The sequence below is a fragment of the Squalius cephalus genome (assembly GCF_949319135.1).
Source record: "Squalius cephalus genome assembly, chromosome: 21".
Classification (NCBI taxonomy): domain Eukaryota; kingdom Metazoa; phylum Chordata; class Actinopteri; order Cypriniformes; family Leuciscidae; genus Squalius; species Squalius cephalus.
Window position 1 is genome coordinate 28,705,915 of NC_137142.1, and position 19,047 is coordinate 28,724,961.

Genomic DNA, 19,047 nt, shown 5'->3' on the forward strand with positions numbered 1-19,047 from the left:
TACTATTATAGTATTATTTATTAATATTTTGAATTAGCTTTTATGTTCATGTTTAGGTCTACATTTTAATTTAAGTTTAAGTTCTAGTAATTTCATGCACTTTTGCTCTTTTTATTTTGTTTTGTTTTTTAACTATTTCTAATTAGCTTCAATTTATTAGTATTTCAAATTTATTTTAAGAAATGTTTGTACTTAGCTTAAACGAAAATTAGACGTTGCTTGGCTTGCAAAAAAAAAGTTTTTGATCTAACATTCATATTTTATTTCAGCTTTATTTCAATGAATAAAAGCAATTTTTAATAGTTTTAGTTTTAGTTAACAATAACAACACTGATTAAGATGCACATGGAAAATATTTGTTTATTTATTTTCAAAAGTAAACGCTCTAGGTTGTAGGTGCAGTTAATTTCGTCACATGAAATTGATTCTGATTTATATATATACTGTATATATATATATATATATATATATATATATATATATATAAGCATAACAAGCATGAAGCAGAAAATATAATCGCCTTAAGGACAACTTGAGTAAATACTGCCAAAACGTACCCATGTCTTCCCTCCTGAATACTGAGACCTGATTTCATGGGTCCGTCTAGGATCTTTTTCATGAGCATGAGTATTGAAAGATTCATTTCTTTTCAGCCAGGCACCCTGGGTTTCACTCTTTTATTTGCTCGAACCCTATGTCCACAAAGTCATTGTGTTAGTGTCCAGATAGGAAAATAAAACACTTGTCTTTATTCTCTTCCCCCATGTAAATACGCTAGATATGGTCTGACCAGACCTTTAAACATGATAAACACTTTTGCCTTCAAACTGAATTCCTTTGTGTCAGACCCCATAACTTATTGCACATGATTACAAAGCTACCGATATAATAAATTAAGCTGATGGACAGAATTATACCCAGTGCTTCCTGCACTCCCCAGTGACGCATACTAGCTTAGTGCTCCTTGACAGCAGCCTGTGATTTAACACTAGTGAGGAGGCCAAGAGGAAAACAGAAAACATTCACAGGAAAGGTCTGAGACTGGGCCTTCGCCTAGTTTATGAACCCTCTCTTATTCACCGCAAACGCACCGCCGTTAAAAACCAGAGCGGAGCATCTGGGAAGATAGAAAAGTGTTAATACGTTAGCAGTGAAGTTTATCATTTCAGTCATGAGAGGGAATTGTTTGACACAATAGTCAGTGGAAGACAAGAAAAAGGGATGCTAGCTGAGTCTTGTGCATTAAAACAGATGTGTGGTTTTGACGTGGGCATGTCATGGGCAGAGATAAACAGAGTAAAGCAAAGAGAGGGCGGAACTGGCACGACACCGGCTAATTTATCTCACTGAGAGACATATTAAAGGCAGGGCCCAGTAAAACAAAGTTGGGCTGCCTTAATCAGGGGACAGACTGCATGCCTTATAAATAATATATCAGGCCTGGATATTGAGAGGCCTGGGTGTTATTAGAGAGCATGGCCTTTTAAAGCAACAAATACGAGCCAGTGAGAGAACTATGGGTCTGTTCCAAAATCTTCTGAGCTGTCTACTGTCTACACGCATACATAGGCTAACTTTATAAGTGACAGATTCTACTCACATGTGATTTCAATAGAGCATCAGCATGTTGCTAAGCTAACTACACGTAACAGCAAACAAGGCACACATAAACGCTCTTTGAATAGGGATTCTTTTTAGTGTTGAATGAATTGTTCAAATATTTATAATCAACATTTCTCTCGTCTTATCGGCCATCTTGAATAGATTTTTTCACTGAGCTGGTGTCTGAAGAATACATGCAATGCTAATTTAAATTTAGATTCTTTTGGCTAAAAGAAGCATCTTAGGAGGTTTGAAAAGCCTTAAAATGCTGTCCATATAGGAACTAGGTTCACTGGGTTTTAGAAAAATGTGTGTTTAGACATCTTGACAGTGTTTAGATGTGTTTTCTTCTTTCGACTTATGAGACATCTTTTTTAAGATTTTGTTGCTAATGCTACTTTCCATGCTTAAAGAATGTTGTGATAGCATGCCCAGTGCACTCTTTTCATTTCCCAATGTTTAATTTTTTTTTTCAGCCTACAGTATGTTCACTTATATGCTAAGATTTTCCTAAACTCTTATGCAAATATTATTTTGGCTAACCTTCCATTGTGTTGAGATTTTTGTCATAAAACTTTCCATTATGCTAAGACTTTGTTGCTAACGCTATTTTACAAGCTCAAGAAATATTGTGATGGCACGCTCAATGCACTCCGACCTCTTAATTCCACCATTGTTATTGTTTAAATTGATGCTCTGAGTATCATTTATGTTTTTCTTTTTGTTAGATAACACTGAGGTTATATCAGCGAGTTATTTGGCATGCAAATGCCCCGCAGGTCAAGATGCAGCATCATTTCAATGCTAAAACATAAAACAGTTTTTTATCTTCCTCTTGCTCCATAGGAGAAGCGTCTCTTTTTAACTATGATTAGGGTGAAGTCAGGGGAGAGAAGACAAGATTTAAATTTCTCAGTGTCATTAGTTCGACATGGGGTCACAGCTGGGCCTCTCCCACCATAATTGCAAGGCTTGATTTATCTGTAAAGAAGCTAAAATACATATAAATCTCCGGGCTCATCTTTGTTGCAGGATTCCCTCTCTGATTAATGACCAGAGCAAAAAAAAAAAAAAAAACACAAATGTGCTGTGAACAAGTATGAATTATTCATCTCGATGGTCTGTTAAATGTGTATATTTCCTTAAGAAAAGTCAAGGTGTTTCGCGGCTATCTCCCGTTTTGCTGATGATGGAGAATGCGAGGTTGACCGCGTTCTCGGAGCTCTAATAAACTTTATTTCTACCTCAGCCATCAACCGCGGGCCCCACGCATAAATATGCTTTATGTAAATCTGTCAGCACCTGGCCTGTACCGACGCTTCTGTGTAGATATTGGCCTGTCTGGAAGTTTATGACGAAGTTTAAAATCATTCATTAAACTGACCCGCCGGTAAATCCACTTACTGGAAAATTGCCCCCGCTCTTCTATTTGGTTTGTAGATGCGATCATGAGTCCATTTTTAACTTAATTAATTGGCCGTTTCTGTTGACAAGAAATTTATGCAGTAATAATTTGCTGGAAATAGATGCAGAGAGTTAGAAATGAGATATCAATCACCGCCTCGTGTTCCAGCAGCTGCGGCGCGGCTAATATGAAAGTATTTCAGCCACTGACGACCCCGCTGTTTGTGCAGTCAAGATTATATATACCCACGATCCATTGCCTGCCTGAGAGGCGCTCATGGAGGTCTATGATAACAAAGAGTTTGTGATTTATAGCTTGCTGTGAAAGCAGAACTTGATGAGATTAAACAATTCCATAGCACAAGTGTTTCTCAGACCTTCTGATTTGTAGTTGTGAGACGATAGTAAATCAAGTTTATATATCTGAAAGCCTGCTCAGCAAAGCAGTGCAATTACTGTTTAAGACAGCTACTTTTTATTTAATTTTTATCCAGGGTTTGTCTCCTTTATTTTCACGCCTGTCAGGGAGGCGCTCACCTTCATAAGTCCTTCTCCCAGGGAGGGGAGGATGCTGGGAGAAAAAGACCTCCTGCTATCTTTCCCTCACAGCTTTTAAAACCGCACCGAAGGAAGAGCTTGGCTTGTCTTGCTCTTGCGGTCACTAATTTTATATTGTAGTGCATTCTTTAATATGACATGTAATGTGATAGATGTTGACATGTAGGGTTTGTTTTTATTAAAGCAATAGTTAACCCAAAAACAAAAATGCTGTCATTAATTACTCACCCTCATGTTGTTCCAACCTCGTAAGACGTTTGTTCATCTTTGGAACACAAATTAAGATATTTTTGATGAAATCTGAGTGATTTCTGTCCATCCATTGACAGCTACGCAACTACCACTTTGAAGCTTCAAAAAGTCCATAAAGAGATCATAAAACTAATCCATATGAATTGAGCGGTTTAGTCCAAATTTTCTAAAGAGACACGATCACTTCATATGATGAACTGATTGAATTTAGGCTTCATCAACACACACGTTAGATATGGTAAACGGAAGCTCAAGCATGTTCGCTTGACGTGCGAAATCCAATGAGGTTCATTCTCGTGTTATGCAGCACGTTTGAACTTCAGCAAGAGGTTTCTCGCCTGTCAAGCAAGTTCAGTTGAGCTTCTGTTTATGTTTGCTGATCAATGTTTAAATTAGCCTGGCAAGCCAGACCTACATCAAGATGTTAGGTCTGGCAACTCACCATAGACACGGCTCAATCCGAGGGGCAGGATAAACGGCCGTCTTTCAAATTCACTCTACACGCAATAGGACAGCGCTTCAACCAACCAGAGCGTTTTCCCAACAGCGGAGCTAACGTTAGTTGATAGATTCAACTTTTAAATCTGGCCGGCAAAACTATGAACACATCTTCCTTTTTTAAGAATGACTTAAGTGCCGTTCTTTGCTCTTTTCTCAAAGAAAAACTTAACTCCAAGTCCTCCAGAGTCGCGGCCAAAGCCGATTTGAAAGACTGTTCGCCAGCAGCAGCAACTCTTCTTTGTTTTCAAGTAGCAGGGAACCGTCGCAACTCTGTCGTCATTATGTTAAGCCCGCCCCACCTACTCTATACACGATGTGATTGGCCTGACCCAATTTAGGTTTTTACAGCTCCGAAAGTCAACGGAGAGTTGCTAGACTACCCTGGCTGCAAAATAAATTTTGCTGCCGCTAGGGTGCGTCTAGATTTCTAGGCTGTTTAAATGTGAATAAAAGACTAAATTCAATCTGTTCATCATATAAAGCAATCAAGTCTCTTACAAAAATTGGACTAAACCGCTCAATTCATGTAGATTAATTTCACGATCTCTTTATGAACTTTTTGAAGCATCAAAGTGGTAGTTGCTTAGCTGTCAATGGAGGTACAGAAAGCTCTCAGATTTCATTAAAAAATATCTTAATTTGTGTTCCGAAGATGAAAGTCTTACTGGTTTGGAACGACTTGACAGAATTTTCATTTTTGGGTGAACTATCCCTTTAAAGGAGAAGTTCACTTTTAAAATGAAAATTCTCTCATCATATACTCACCCTCATGTTGTTTCAAAGCTGTATGAATTTCTTTCTTCTGCTGAACAGAAAGGAAGATATTTAGAAGAATATCAGTAACCAGACAGTTTTTGGGTCCCATTGACTTCCATAGTATATTTTTTTCCTACTATGGAAGTCAATGGGACCCAAAAACTGTCTGGTTACTGACATTCTTCTAAATATCTTCCTTTCTGTTCAGCAGAAGAAAGAAATTCATACAGCTTTGAAACAACATGAGGGTGAGTATATGATGACAGAATTTTCATTTTAAAAGTGAACTTCTCCTTTAATAATGACAAAAAGGGTAAAAGTACACAATTATTATTGAAAAAAACATTTTGTTAAAAACAATGTGTGTGTTTGTACAATAGCATCATCCCACTGCCCATGTAACTAATCGATTATCATCATACTGTAACATTTATTTGTTCTGCCTTATACGCTGTAGGCTGAAATAGCACTTTCAAACTAGTCGACAACCTCACCCTTTATCTCTCCTGCAAACATCAAGAGATCTCATTATTTAGACACATCTCAGGGTTTTTTTTTCCTCCCATATGCCCCAAGTCAAAATTAGTTTTCACTCCCTCTGTGATCTTCTCTGACTGGGGTGCGCTGGAAGTAAAGAAAATGGCTGTCTTCACATCAGGGCTGAGTCAAAGACGCACTTCACAGAGCCGTTCTTCCAGCTTAAGCATTGCTAAGTAACCTTCACATTTCACTCATGTAAGAAGCTAATTTCCTTTAAGTTCGCATGTCACTTTCTGCAGGTCTGCTTTGTGGGTACTCTTCAAATGTCTTGGAGCGTCTAATTGCGTAGGAAACATCCCAGACAACCTGGTTTGACAGTCCTACTCACAGAATCCTCAATAATTTAACATCCCACACACTTGAAAACATCCCTGACATTAGATAAAGAACATAAAGAGCCACCGTGTGTCATACCTTTGAGAGAGACTGTCTGTGAAATGGAAAGATATAGAGAGGAGAAACACATGCATGGGCAACTATAGAGCAGTTGATAAATGCAGAATTTGAAGTAAAATGCAGAAATTCTAAAATATTTTTTTCCAGCTGCTTTATCAAACTATAATTAATCATCTACTAACAATTATATTTAGTTAATAGTGAGTATGGGCTAATAACATATACATCCATAGACAAAAGCAGCTGTCAAAGAATTTAAAGCCAAAGTGTATAATTTCTCGACATTTCAGTTGGTCAAAATAAATAAATAAAAACATTTCATTTGATTTTAATATGAATTTCAGCTATAAATGTTATTTCTGGGGAAAAAGGGGAATTTTTTTTTTCTTTTTATATATATATATTGTATGTAATGTGTGTATATAATGTTTTATATTTTGTTGTTTGTTTTTTGAGGAGGAAAGTGAGAAACCTTTTTTTTTTTTATCAGCCTACAAATGTCTTCCATATATTACAATTTTAATTGTCTCTAAGTGTCATGAATGAGAAACGCCCTTCAGTTTTTAGTTTTAAGTAAAGTTAGTTCAATTTTTTTTTCTTACATTTATGTTCCTGACAGAGTCATTCTTTATAAAGTAGCTGATAATAAATGTGTTTTTTTTTTTTTTAAGAGCAGGTTGGCTCTTTTAAGTTTAACCCCTGTAAAGCCATGTAAAGTGTTGTGCCTGTTGATATGGGTGATTAACTTCCTGCTTTTTAAAGCTGAGCTATACATAGAGTCCCGTCTCCGGAGAGAATTTGGGTATATGCTTGAGGCAAAAGCTGTTTCACTTGTGATCACTGATCATATGATACATTTACGTAGCACAAGTGCATTGAAGTAGAACTGGTAAATCATTAAGTACTTGCTCAATGCAGCTCACACTGTGATCACACCACAGAAAAGACTTTAAACCCTCGGAGGGCAGGCACCATTACATCCAGCCTTCTCTCCTTAGTCATTACCTAAGAAAACAGAATTAATACAGTTTTATGCACACTACAGCCATTTAAAACACATTACTGCCACACATCTGAAAGACAATTATGAAGGTCAAAAGCATTAAAGTGCTTCTTCAGTGATTGGCACACTGTTCTCAGCGTGACATTTATACTGCGTGTAATCACAGTCCGTGCTTCAAATATAATTGACAGGTCTGACCCATATACGATTTAAGTATTTTTACACAAAGCATATCATGTTTAAATGAACTTAATGAGTAAAAATAGAAAATCAATATCAGACTGACATTTCATTGACTTAAATACACACAAAGATGTTTGTTTTCCCTCTGATCTTGGGCTCATCAGAAGAAAAGAAAAAAAAAGTCTTGCACAAAAGACAAGGAAAGTTTCATACCCACAGAAAACATTTTTTTTCTTGTTACAGACCCAGAGAGAAAACATATCAAAAAACATTTTACTACATGTCTTTTGCAAGCACAAAAAGCTGAAATGGTGTCAAGAGAAAACAAAACAGAAAGCTTGTTTCTTCTAACAATTGCTTTAAGCTACAAAATCTCCTTGAATCCCAAGCCTCCCGTTACTGTCGAATTTCCACTCTCTTTCTCTCGCTCGCTCTTAAAGGGAAAGCAGGCCCTTCTGTTGGGCCTGATAGGTTGTAGGCTGATGCTTAGCAACAACATTCCTGTGCCTTAAGTAGCAGTAAGCCCCTGGCTGAACTCTTTGAAGTGGCTGTCAGGCCACATTTATTTCGTTTTAGCACTTTGTCTACTTGTCCAGATATATAAGGAGATAAAAAGCGCTGGTGTTTACACTGATCTTTGCCTCTGTTTCTCTCTCCCTCTTTCTGTCTCACTCTATCTCTGTATATCTCTTTTGCGGCGCTGGTAATTAGATTGTAGTCCTGATCAGGCATCGCAAACATGAGACGTGCTGCGAGTTGCGCTAGACATCAGGCTCAACTCTTGATGTTTCAGCGAAGGGTATCTCCAGCTTTGGGGGTTCGCACCAAACCAAATCATAGCGTTAACTGCATCTTAGCCACCCGTTCACCTCTTCCCACTCTCTGGGGTGGAGATTTGTTTGGAGTTGATAATCACAAATGGCTGGATTTTTCGTCATTTATTTGTGGGGGAGAAAAAAGGACATGCGAAAAGAAGAGGGAGCATGAGTATGATGTATAATCCAGGAGACGAGTCATATTTCACTGTGACATTTTCAGCAAGCAGTCCTCCCTTTGAGTGCAGAGCCCCTGTTGGGCTGAGAGCTGCTGTGGCTTTCTCTGTTAATGCCATTATTAGAGACTTTTTTCTTTCTCCAGCTTGTAAATTTCTGCTGCATTATCATAAAGTGTAGTGATTACTCAGTGTATAAAGACAATAATGATGTGAGCAGGCAGCATATGCCAAGGGCCTGGAGAACAAGAGCTCGACGTGCTGAGATGAGACGCCTATGCAAACCTGACGCTGCAGCGCCCCCATCTGACCAGTGCAGGAAAAATGCTCACGGGTGTATGTGAGAGCGTGAGTGGGTGGTGAGAAAGAGAACGAACAAAAGAAAGAACTAATCAAAGAAAGGAAGAGTGAATAAGTGCTGAAGATAACACCGTGTTGAGATTGGAAAAAGTGTCTTGGCATTTGACCTCCCAAAGATCCAGATTTCTCTGAATCAGGGCTGCCAGATTTGGTCTTCATTTAGTGAAGAGGTCTTCTGTCGCCTCAGTGGCATAACTGCATCTGAAGATTTCTTCTAGACTCTAGATTGCATGCTCACTCTCTCTGTCAACCTTCTGCCTCTCTGTTCAGACTCACAGATGAGTCTCACTTGCAATCCGAGGAAACTTCAGAAATATGCGCAATATGTTTATGCGCAATATGCTGCTTTATATATGGCCATTTGGGTTTTTTGATCACTTAAACTGCAGCAATCAAAATAAAGTGAATTCAAAACTCAGACAAAGAGTAGTTTTCAGACACAGTTAATGTGTTGAACTACACCTGTGGGTAAATTGCCAGGTCACGAGTGTGTATTTATACTAAAAAATCACTGTGACACCAGTTAGTTAAAAGTAATTCAGACATGGCTCAGAAATATGTTGATTGGTTAGTTTTCTTAGCCTTTGCATTGTTTGTTTGCAAATGGCACTTGCTTTGATGTTTTATCTAATGCAATAACATTTAGACATTTTGAACTGCCCAAATACTTTTTAAGGGCCACTGTATTATCATTCATTATAGATGGGCAGATCTGAGCTCACAAGTTGCCATTTATTTGATGGATAGTGATGCATATCTTTTAAAAGCAAAACAAAGTGCTTTGTGGAAGGAGAAGCTCTTAACTGCCTGTGCGTGCTCAAAGCTCCCAGACTGAATGAATTCAAAGGGCCCGGGGTGACCCCTTGGCTTGTGATTATGTTTGTGTAAAATCTTAAGGATGCCGATCAAAGCAAGGCTCTTGTCCGCCTGCCCTTTTTTTTTTGCCAAGAAAGGCCCAGATAACAGCTGGCATTCAAACAGAGTTTTCCTTTAACTTTTTTGTTCGCCGGGATTCCCATTATGAGCCAGGCCTTCTTTCTCATCTCGAGGATGGCTCATTGAATAAAGAGAAAGAGAGGAGTGGATGGGAGGGGAGGAAGTGGAGGGAGGGCTCTGATTAATCTTCTTCCAGGGTGGGGGTGTTTGATCAGAGGACTTGGCCCGGGAGGGGTGGGATGGTTAGGAGAGAGGGGGTATCTCTGATGTTGACAGCAGGCGACTTTTGCGCACGGCATGTGATTGACGTGCCTGGCCGCTGGGCTGGAGGGGGGGTGCTCTGTGTCCGGTGGGGCATAGCCGGCCCCTGTCTGTGGGTGGTGGTGTTAATAATGTGGCAACTGGGAAGATTAATTGTAGACAAGCAGCAGGATTACGAGCGGCTTTGTGGCCGGGACAGGGCTATTTGGTGGGGAAGGCCTCTGATCTGTCAGGTCCAGAGGAAATTAGTCAGGGAGGACTGAAGCTGACACTACAAATGCTGCTTTAGGATATTAAAGCCAAATGGCCAGAGGAGATTGAAATGGTAACAAGGAAACTGCTGACATGCTCGGAAACCCCGATGCAACTGCACCCCGCTGGATTCTTGTAATTAGGGCGATAATTAGTCATGTGATAACAACGAGAAAAAAAAAAGCTTTTATAAGTTTTAAAAAGAAAAATATTTACTCCATTTTCTGTTGCCGGGCAACGGTAAACTGCCTGCAGATAGAAGAATGTTTTAAAATGTATTGAATGTATTTTGATTATCAAATGTTATTATTTGTTAAACATGGGTTTCTATCATAATTGTTGCTATATTTACACTTTTTCTATTTAGCTTATTATAAATAATGTAAATACTACATAGAAACACTTAATATCAATATGCAGCAAAAAAGTGACAGTAAAGACATTTGCATTGTTACAAAAAAATTCTGATGCTTCACAGTTTCCACACAAATATTGTTTCTTGAGCAGCAAGCCAGCATCTTAGAATGATTTCTGAAGGATCATGTAAATTGTAATAAATCTGACAATATTACAGTTTATACTGTATTTTTGATCAAATTGATGCAGCCTTAGCGAGCATTAGAGACTTCTTTCAAAAATATTCAAAAACATTACCGACCCCAGACCTTTAAGCACTGTATGCATAATACGTTCTCAACACTAAGCTGAGTGTTTCCAATGAATGGAAAAATAAAATATGCCACCTCTACTCTTTATTTGTCATTTTGGTCCTTACAATGATTAAATGCTCTGAGAATTCCTGCCTGCAGAAAAGCACAATATTTTCACAAAGGCATCAGATATCAACACATCATGATATACTGTGTTTTCGGTCCTTGAAAGAAGACAAAGGAGGTTGAAAACAACACTTTTGACCTACCAGAAGCACACAGGCGATCTGTATTCTCTGCAGCTCCTCTCCTGTTCTGTCTATGCGGTGGCCTTTATGTGAATATATTTGTATTTTTAAGGTCGGCCAGTGAGAGATGAGTTTACTTAAACTCAGGTCTGGCCTTTGGAGAGCAGTAATTTCATGCCACCTGTTGGATTGTCAACACACAACAGCGCGTGTGAGTGAGTGGCAGGCTGACCCGGGCCTGACCCGCGGGGCTCTTCATGGCTGAATGGTGGCTGAGGCCCTTCCCCTGGTGGCCCCTTCTCTTAAACAGGCAGGGGACAGGTAATCAAAGCCAGGGCCCCGTCCTCACCTTTCACTCCTCTCCCTGCAAAATAATGAAAGTCACCCTCGTCCCGCACCCTGATAAAATAAGAAAGCCGCTCCTAACATTTCCTCTCCTCTGTGCTGATGAAATTTATGGCATTTAGACAATCAGTCATGGAGGTGAAATCTCAACCGCATTCTTTCATTGTCTCTCACCCCGCCGTGCCTTTCCATTCTCTCGCCCTTTTGTGGCATCAGTCTGGGAAATTATTCCAGATTGCTTGTGACAAATGAGTTCTTTTCATTGAACTCAATTAGGATCATTGCAAACAGAAATCAATAACCAACATTTCTCCTGTCGGTGTTGGATAATGAATCGTCGGAGACGTTATAAATGTTCGCAGGTGTGTAAACTGAGCATGGTGAATTTATGTTTGTCCAAACTCTTTTTTTTTTTAAGGACGCCGCCAGGGATCTGAGGCCCGATTCCGCCACAACGCTGTACACCCCGCTGCCACGAGGATCCAGAGATGCCCGAAACCACAAAGGTAGTGTTATTTGGACAAAAAAAGGTGTGAGAATGCAGAATGCATACATTTTTGTCTCGGATGACAGTTATCTAAACAAACGTACACTCGATTGCTAACAGAAGCTCTGCAGAAGAGATGGTTGTGATGTGTTAGACTCTATGCGAGGCTTTCATGCCAACTACATTTATCATGCTCTTTTGTCTGTGCAATGCAAAGCGCTGTTTTTATGTCACGGCCATGGCGGTGGTACTTTCATGCGAGGTCAGCTGTGTGCTTCTCAACCCCCCACCAAGGACAGATCTATTTCACAAAGGCTGACCTGCACCTCTCAAGTGATGTAGAGGAAAGCCCAGTGCTTTGTCAAAATCATGCTGCTTGAGAATAGTCCATTAAAAGGTGAACGGAGCTGACATATGAAATATTTTTTCTCCCTCTTAGATTTGGGCGAGCTGACACTCTCCATTTGTTATTTTTACGATACTGTACTGCAGCGTTAGATAACACAAGCCCTCATCTTCGTCCTTCGCCTCTTTTTATTCCTCTGCCTTTATCGTGCCATTTTTATTTATCTTGACTTATTGCCTATTCTATTTGCTTAATGCATCGGCTCTGACACTGTAACTCTTTACTAAAACTCACCTTTGGCTGTGCCATGAAAATGCTTTAATAGAATAGCCATGACACTAAAAGATGCAGTTCACCTCCAAGACACTGTCAGTGGAAATTGGGCATTGTGTTTGGATTGCCGATAATTCATGGGGTTTCTGTGTAATCGTAATGCAGTGCAAAAATTACCTGCTCATATTTTGTAGTTTATTTATTTATTTATTTATTGTTTGTTTAATTTGAGCATCACCAATGCTTTTAAAGGCAGGTTAGGTGATTTGCCCCAGAAACATTTTTTGTTATGCTGGTTGAAAATCTCTTTACATCCTGATAGCAATCATAAGTTTAAGGAATAGTTCACTTCAAAATTAAAATTCTGTCATCATTTGCTCACCCTCAAGTTGTTTCAAACTTGTATGAGTTTCTTTCTTCTGTTGAACACAGAGGGGATATATTTATAAGAATGTCGGTAACCAGACAGTTGATGTACCCCACTGACTTCCATAGTACCAAAAAAATACTATGGAAGTCAATGGGGCCCATCAACTGTTTGATTACCGACATTCTTCAAAATATCTTATTTTGTGTTCAGCAGAAGAAAGAAATTCATACAGGTTTGAAACAACTTGAGGGTGAGTAAACGATGAAAGAATATTAATTTCGAAGTGTACTAATCCTTTAAGTGGTCTAAATGTATTTATATATGTGTGTATATATATATATATATATATTATCTGTGGAAGGTGTCATTGACTGTCAACTGCATTGGTTTCGGTCCGAATGCAATGATACAATGTCTGCCTGTCAATGTATGTATTTCCATACCTCCGCGCAGACATCACACATCATCAGTGTGTTTCATGCTATGTAGAGTTAGACAGGCATCAGTCACTGAACACCGCAAACCGAAACAGCAGCCACCTTTTACAGTTCCTCCTGAACCAAAACCACGAGCTTATGCTGCGTTCACACCATAACTACTGTAATTTGGAAGAGATGGAAACCTGTGACGTTATATTTGGAGCGGTTCATGAATTTATGTGCTTCGAATTTATGTGCTTCAGTGGCAACACTATCAACGGCGAAATGAATCTGCAGCAGTCAGGTGGTACAATTAGAGCTCTTTAAGTTGTTTATGTTCATTATTATTGTAATGTTATGTGCTTTGAGACATGAGGTAGTTTAACGCCGTCTCTCGTGATGCTTTTGTTTGCTCCCTGCTGTACGCGTTCATGTGTTTTGAAGGAGGCATGGCTTTGGAGACGCTCTTAAGGGAGTGTGGGATCTTATGCAAGCCTCTCCGAAAATTTAAAGGAATAGTTTACCCACAAATGACAATTCTGTCACCATTTACTCACCCTCATGAAGATGTTTTTGTCCATAAAATGAAAGCCAATGGGGTACAAACCAACCCTGACTTTCATTGTATAGAAATGAAAAGTGCTCTTCTGATAAAATAACAACTGATAAAGTTGTAATCATAAATTCTCATTTAATCGTAAATGATAAATTCTCATTTTTGGGTTTCTTAAACTATGCCTTTAAGAAACACATGAAAATGATGCATGAACACATAAATTGAGACACTTATATGTAAAAAGTGTATCTGTTAACATAATTATATAATGACACCAAATATATTTTTCAATATTAGCTACATAGCTCGGATATTGCCATCTTTGCTGTTGTGAACCTGGGAATAAATACATAAAATAAAACATTGTCCATCAATCTAAGATTTAGGAAAGTCTATATTCAATAGACATACAGTATAAGCAGATGTCTGGAATAATTTTAATCCTGACTGTTCTGAATTTTACAATATATGCAATATATACAGTACAATATTATTTTTATGCAGAAGAATGGCTGAAATTAGGACATGCTTCCATAGGTAAAAGACTAGTCCAGTCACATTTGCTATATGTTACTTGCTTCCTTGCAGTGGCCGGCAGGAATAGCGACATCTATGACAGCATGCTGTCTCAAACAGGGACCCTCTCTACCTTTTCTCAATATTTTTACAATTGATGTCACCTGCGCCAGGCCCCCAGAGCCAAGGTGCCATGGGTAATTACAGCAGACAGAAGGTCTGAGGAGGGAAGAGGGGAAACTAGCTATATGCATGGCATGGGAGGTCTTGGCTTTGGGTTACAAGACCCTTGTCTGCTGTTTTGGGGGGACATTAGGAAGTGGACAAAGAGCGAGCAGACAGGAGAGGCTCAGAGGAGAGAAACGGAGGAGGGAAAAGCAGAAGCTAAGAAGGGAGGCTATGTGGCAGGCCCGGCGTGACACGGAGAACCATGAGTCTGGAGATGGAGGGGGGTGGAGTGTGTGGCCGCAGGAAGTAGCGCTGCTGTCAGCTCCCACCAGCTTTAAACTGGCCTGTCGCCTGAACCTAACCCAAAGTTTCTTTCAAGAGACACATGTCGTCTTAAAGGAACAGTTCACCCAAAAAATGATATACTCACCCTCTTGTCGTTCCAAACGTGTATACTGTTCTTTTTTTTTTTTGTTTAAGGAAAATCTTCCCGCAGAAGTTGACATACAATGGCAGCTCAGTCAAGCTCCACAAAAGCAATGTTTAAAAGATAGTGTCAGGTAAAAAATAAATAAAATAAAATTAACAAATAAATAAAGTAAATAACAACTTAAAGGACAATTTCGGTATTTTACACTTAAAGCCCTGTTTACAGATTGTTTCTGATGAAATAGAACGGTTAAGATTAAAATTTGGACACATGCTGCTGTCCCGAGAATTTTAGGTTTCTTTCGCTCCCCCCCCACCTCCACCTCCACCTCCACCTCCACCTCCACAATGGCTGCATATGTGCACTGGAATAATCCTTCCTAAAATGCATTAAACTTTCGTTTACAAATACGTGAAACTCACCGAGTGGTCAGGGGTGTTCACTGATATGCTCACACAAAAATCGCTGCAAAAGATGCTTTGGACAGCATGTGTCCAAATTTTAATCTTAACCGTTCTATTTCATCTGAAACGATCTGTAAACAGGGCTTTAAGTGTAAAATACCGAACTTGTCCTTTAACAAGTAATAATTACACTAGTGTGATTATCCAATCACAAAGGCAGGAACTAGCATTTTCAGGAGGCTATTCAGAGACAGGAGCTCTGCGTGTTTCAGAGTGAAGAACAGCACTGTGTTCACATGAGCAGCTCATGATCAGTGTCTCAGATCGCAGTAAATGCAGCCTCACACAAACTTATTTCCACATCTGGGTTGATTATAACTTGCATTTGGGAACGCAATATGTGCCAACTATCTTCCTAAGTTTGTAATGAGAAGTGCTCATAAACAGAAGCTTTTAGGGCTCCCTGCGATTTTTCGCCAAAATAAATATTTAGTCTAATGTTTAAAAAAGATTTTGAATAAAGACACCTATGAATGTTAGTATTGTAATTTTGCAGTTGTACTGTAAAATACAATTATATATTTTTCCTTAAATAATCTATTTTTACAGTGAAATATTACAATAGTAATGTTGCTTATTATTTTAAAGATTTTAATTTTTTTATATTATAATAACAATTATTATTATTATTTTATAGACATTGTGATATATAGTCACAAAATCTGTGGCCAAAGTGTGTAGCCCTATACAAACAAGCAATTGCCATTTTTATCAGAAAAATCATTGTGCAGCCCTATTATATACTTCTTTTTGTTTGACAAATGTAATTTTTTAGATGAATTGTTGCTTTAAATACAGATATCCACGTCTAACCCAAACGACATAAGACAACGTTTCTCTTTCCTCCACAGTCGCAAATAAATACAAAAATAAAGTGGAGCCACCGCTCTCACCTCTGTCACATTCTAGATAGCCATTGTAATAACAATCATTATGACGGGTCGCTCAACTGCCCTGGAACTTCATACATAATTGAAATGGAAAATATACAAATCCTTTTGTTCGTCTTTGGACATTTTAAGGCAGCGACCACCACTTTTGAATTCCCATCATTCATCTTCACCGTGGCGAGCAAACCAGAAGCCATCGAGGGTGAAACCATACTCCTCCATCAGCCGCACACGCACCGACTTTAAACGCTCCTTTACTGGGCCCTGCTCCAGCTGAGTTGACTGTATTTTAAATGAAACACAACTAAACCCTTGAGGCAGGCAGCCTTCAAAGAGAAAATCTTAACTGAAGACCCCCTAGGGACCATGCACTTTTTGCTTCTTTTTTTTATTCGTCATTATGCCGTCGCTGATTTGCAGCCCCTAAACAGGACTGCGTATGAAGAATAAATGACTTTACAGTTGTGGTACAACTAATAAACAAACATCTGGAACCGTTCAGAGGGCGCCATTAAAACAGTACATTTCTTGCCCAAAATGTGAAAATGATGACAAATGTGCTGTCACTGGGGCTGGGAGAGGCCAGATGATGGAGCAGTGGGTGCTAAGCACTGACTTTTAGAGCTCAGCAGGATGGAGAGAGAATTACACCTGCTGTTTGTCTGCCTACCCTCCATTAACTTACATCTGGATAGCGTGCATCACTCAATTACCAAAGTCTGGATCTGCACCCACATTGTTTAGCTAAAATGCCATGTTTAACATACAGCCCTAGACAGAGATATTTATGCCAGCGATCCTGTGTAATTGAGATAAATTTGATTGGTGTTGGTGATGTGCTGTTGCTTGTCTAGTTTTACAGCCCAATGGATATGCAATAGCCCCAAGCTTTGCCTTTGGCAGAGTTGCCTCTTAATTATGGCCTGTCGAGCAGTTGTTCCTCTCTGCCGTTTTATAAGCGTGAGTCTGCATGTGTACAAACTGCATATAACTGAATCCCGCAGGCCAAACTTGATGGTAAGTTTGTTCAGCCGTCATTCTCTTTTCCATCAGTGTGTCAATCTTTGAATATACCCTTAGTATTTGATATCGTAAAAGTGCTTGTACATGCTCAATGAGATTCTAAAGGCTCTCTGGTGATGGTTCTAGCAGTGATGTTTTTCCCTTGACGGGTTTTATTCTCAAACCAGCTCCAAGCTTTGGCCCTGTCAAGCATTATGCTGACATTGTGATGGGGATTTTGGAATCTTGACTTATTGGCTGTTTTATTAGTATTTCTAGGAGATTTGTTTATATAACCTTTTTTCTTTTTTCAGCATTGCAAAAGTATGCTCATTACAGAAATGGTCTACTGTATATCCTAAAATAATGCATGAATATAGTTGCTCTGTATTTGGAGTGTAAGATACATTAATACCTTATTGGTTATTGGAATTATTACATTTAGATTACATTTGGTGTCATCTAACATTCACATAGAATGTATCCGTTATCAACCATAACATCATAAAATCTATTTGTTAGTATCAGCCAGAATTTTAATATTTGCACATCCCTGTTAATTTTGCATTATAATTGACATTTCTCACCTCTTGGATGGATTTTTCTCTCTCTAAGCTACAGAGCTTTATAAGATTGCTTTTAGGCAGCATATATATGAATCCTACCTTTTGGAACATCACTGTAAAACCCAACGAGTCATGCTAACTCATTTCAATTGAGGAAACCAATTGCCTCAATTCATTTAAGTTTAGAAACCAAGAGTTATGAGTACTGTGAACTTATTTGAGTTCACTAAAAGAATATTTCCTAATTTACAATTAAACTTCACTCAAATATGTTATGTTGCTGAAACTTCACTATAATTATTAAAACCACTCAGTTCAAAAGCATTTCTACCTTCTTATATTTGCCTGCTAGCTAGCTAGCTAGCTAGCACACATGTGACGAGACTATTATTACATATTAAGCAAGTGCAATTACTAATTTTAAACAAAGCAGCTTGGATCAGGTCTTGCTTTGGCCCATCCTCGACTTGGAAACCCTTTTAAATCCCATCATAACAACATTAAACCTTTACAGATCTCCCCTTATATTAATATTGTAAAACACAACACCATTTACTCTTCTTACAGAGTCTGAAGCAAAGCATGCTGGGAACTAGAAATATGTTGTAACTGATTCTGCTTAATGTAATCAGTTGAGTTCAATCATTTTTCTATTAAGTGCAATGAATTTTCAGTAATATTTGAGTGAAATGGACTAACTTCATTTGATAAATTTTACTGTTATGTTTTACAGTAAGGTTTGGCATAGGGAGGACACCTATGATGTCCTGAAGACCAGTTCAATATGTTGAGGAACAAACCTGAGAGTAGTGATTTTATTTTCTACAAATCATAAATTTGTTCACCGTAGGGTTATGTGTGTGCTTTAACAAGAAGGAATTGAGTATAAAATCCTGAAGAGAATGCTGTTTATTCCCTTACATAGTCCTTGGCCAAATGTCTCACATATGTTTTCAATAGATCTGAGTGAGGGAAAACTGTCTTACAGATATTTTTGCTGCGTGACAATGTTATGATCCAAAGGGTTTTCCAGCTCTGATGAGGTGTTTAGGATCTCCGTATAATGAGTTTAGGGTGTTTTGCGGCCATCTAAAACCCCTTTATTAAACACACCTATAATTTCAGCTGCAGCTAAGTAATGAGCTCCTATAAAACTTGAATGGCCATCACGCAAGTTTATATTGACTTTCAGATTTACACCTCGGCTCTCCTCAGATCAGGTGCCAAAACATAATGGATGGAAAGTTTCATGTTTTAAAAAAAATAGGGTAAGTATGATATCGATTCGTATTAGTCATTTGATGTAACTCTCATACATCTGC

General features: G+C 38.6%; 1 protein-coding gene across 1 annotated transcript in view; it reads left to right on the forward strand.

The window, feature by feature from the left end:
- Positions 1-19,047, forward strand: part of lrmda (leucine rich melanocyte differentiation associated) — a 267,050-nt gene that overhangs the window by 220,376 nt on the left and 27,627 nt on the right. Inside the window, exon 6 of the mRNA XM_079855913.1 lies at positions 11,657-11,744. Within this exon, the coding sequence (XP_079712039.1) occupies positions 11,657-11,744 (88 nt within the window). The remainder of the gene's footprint in view (positions 1-11,656; positions 11,745-19,047) is intronic.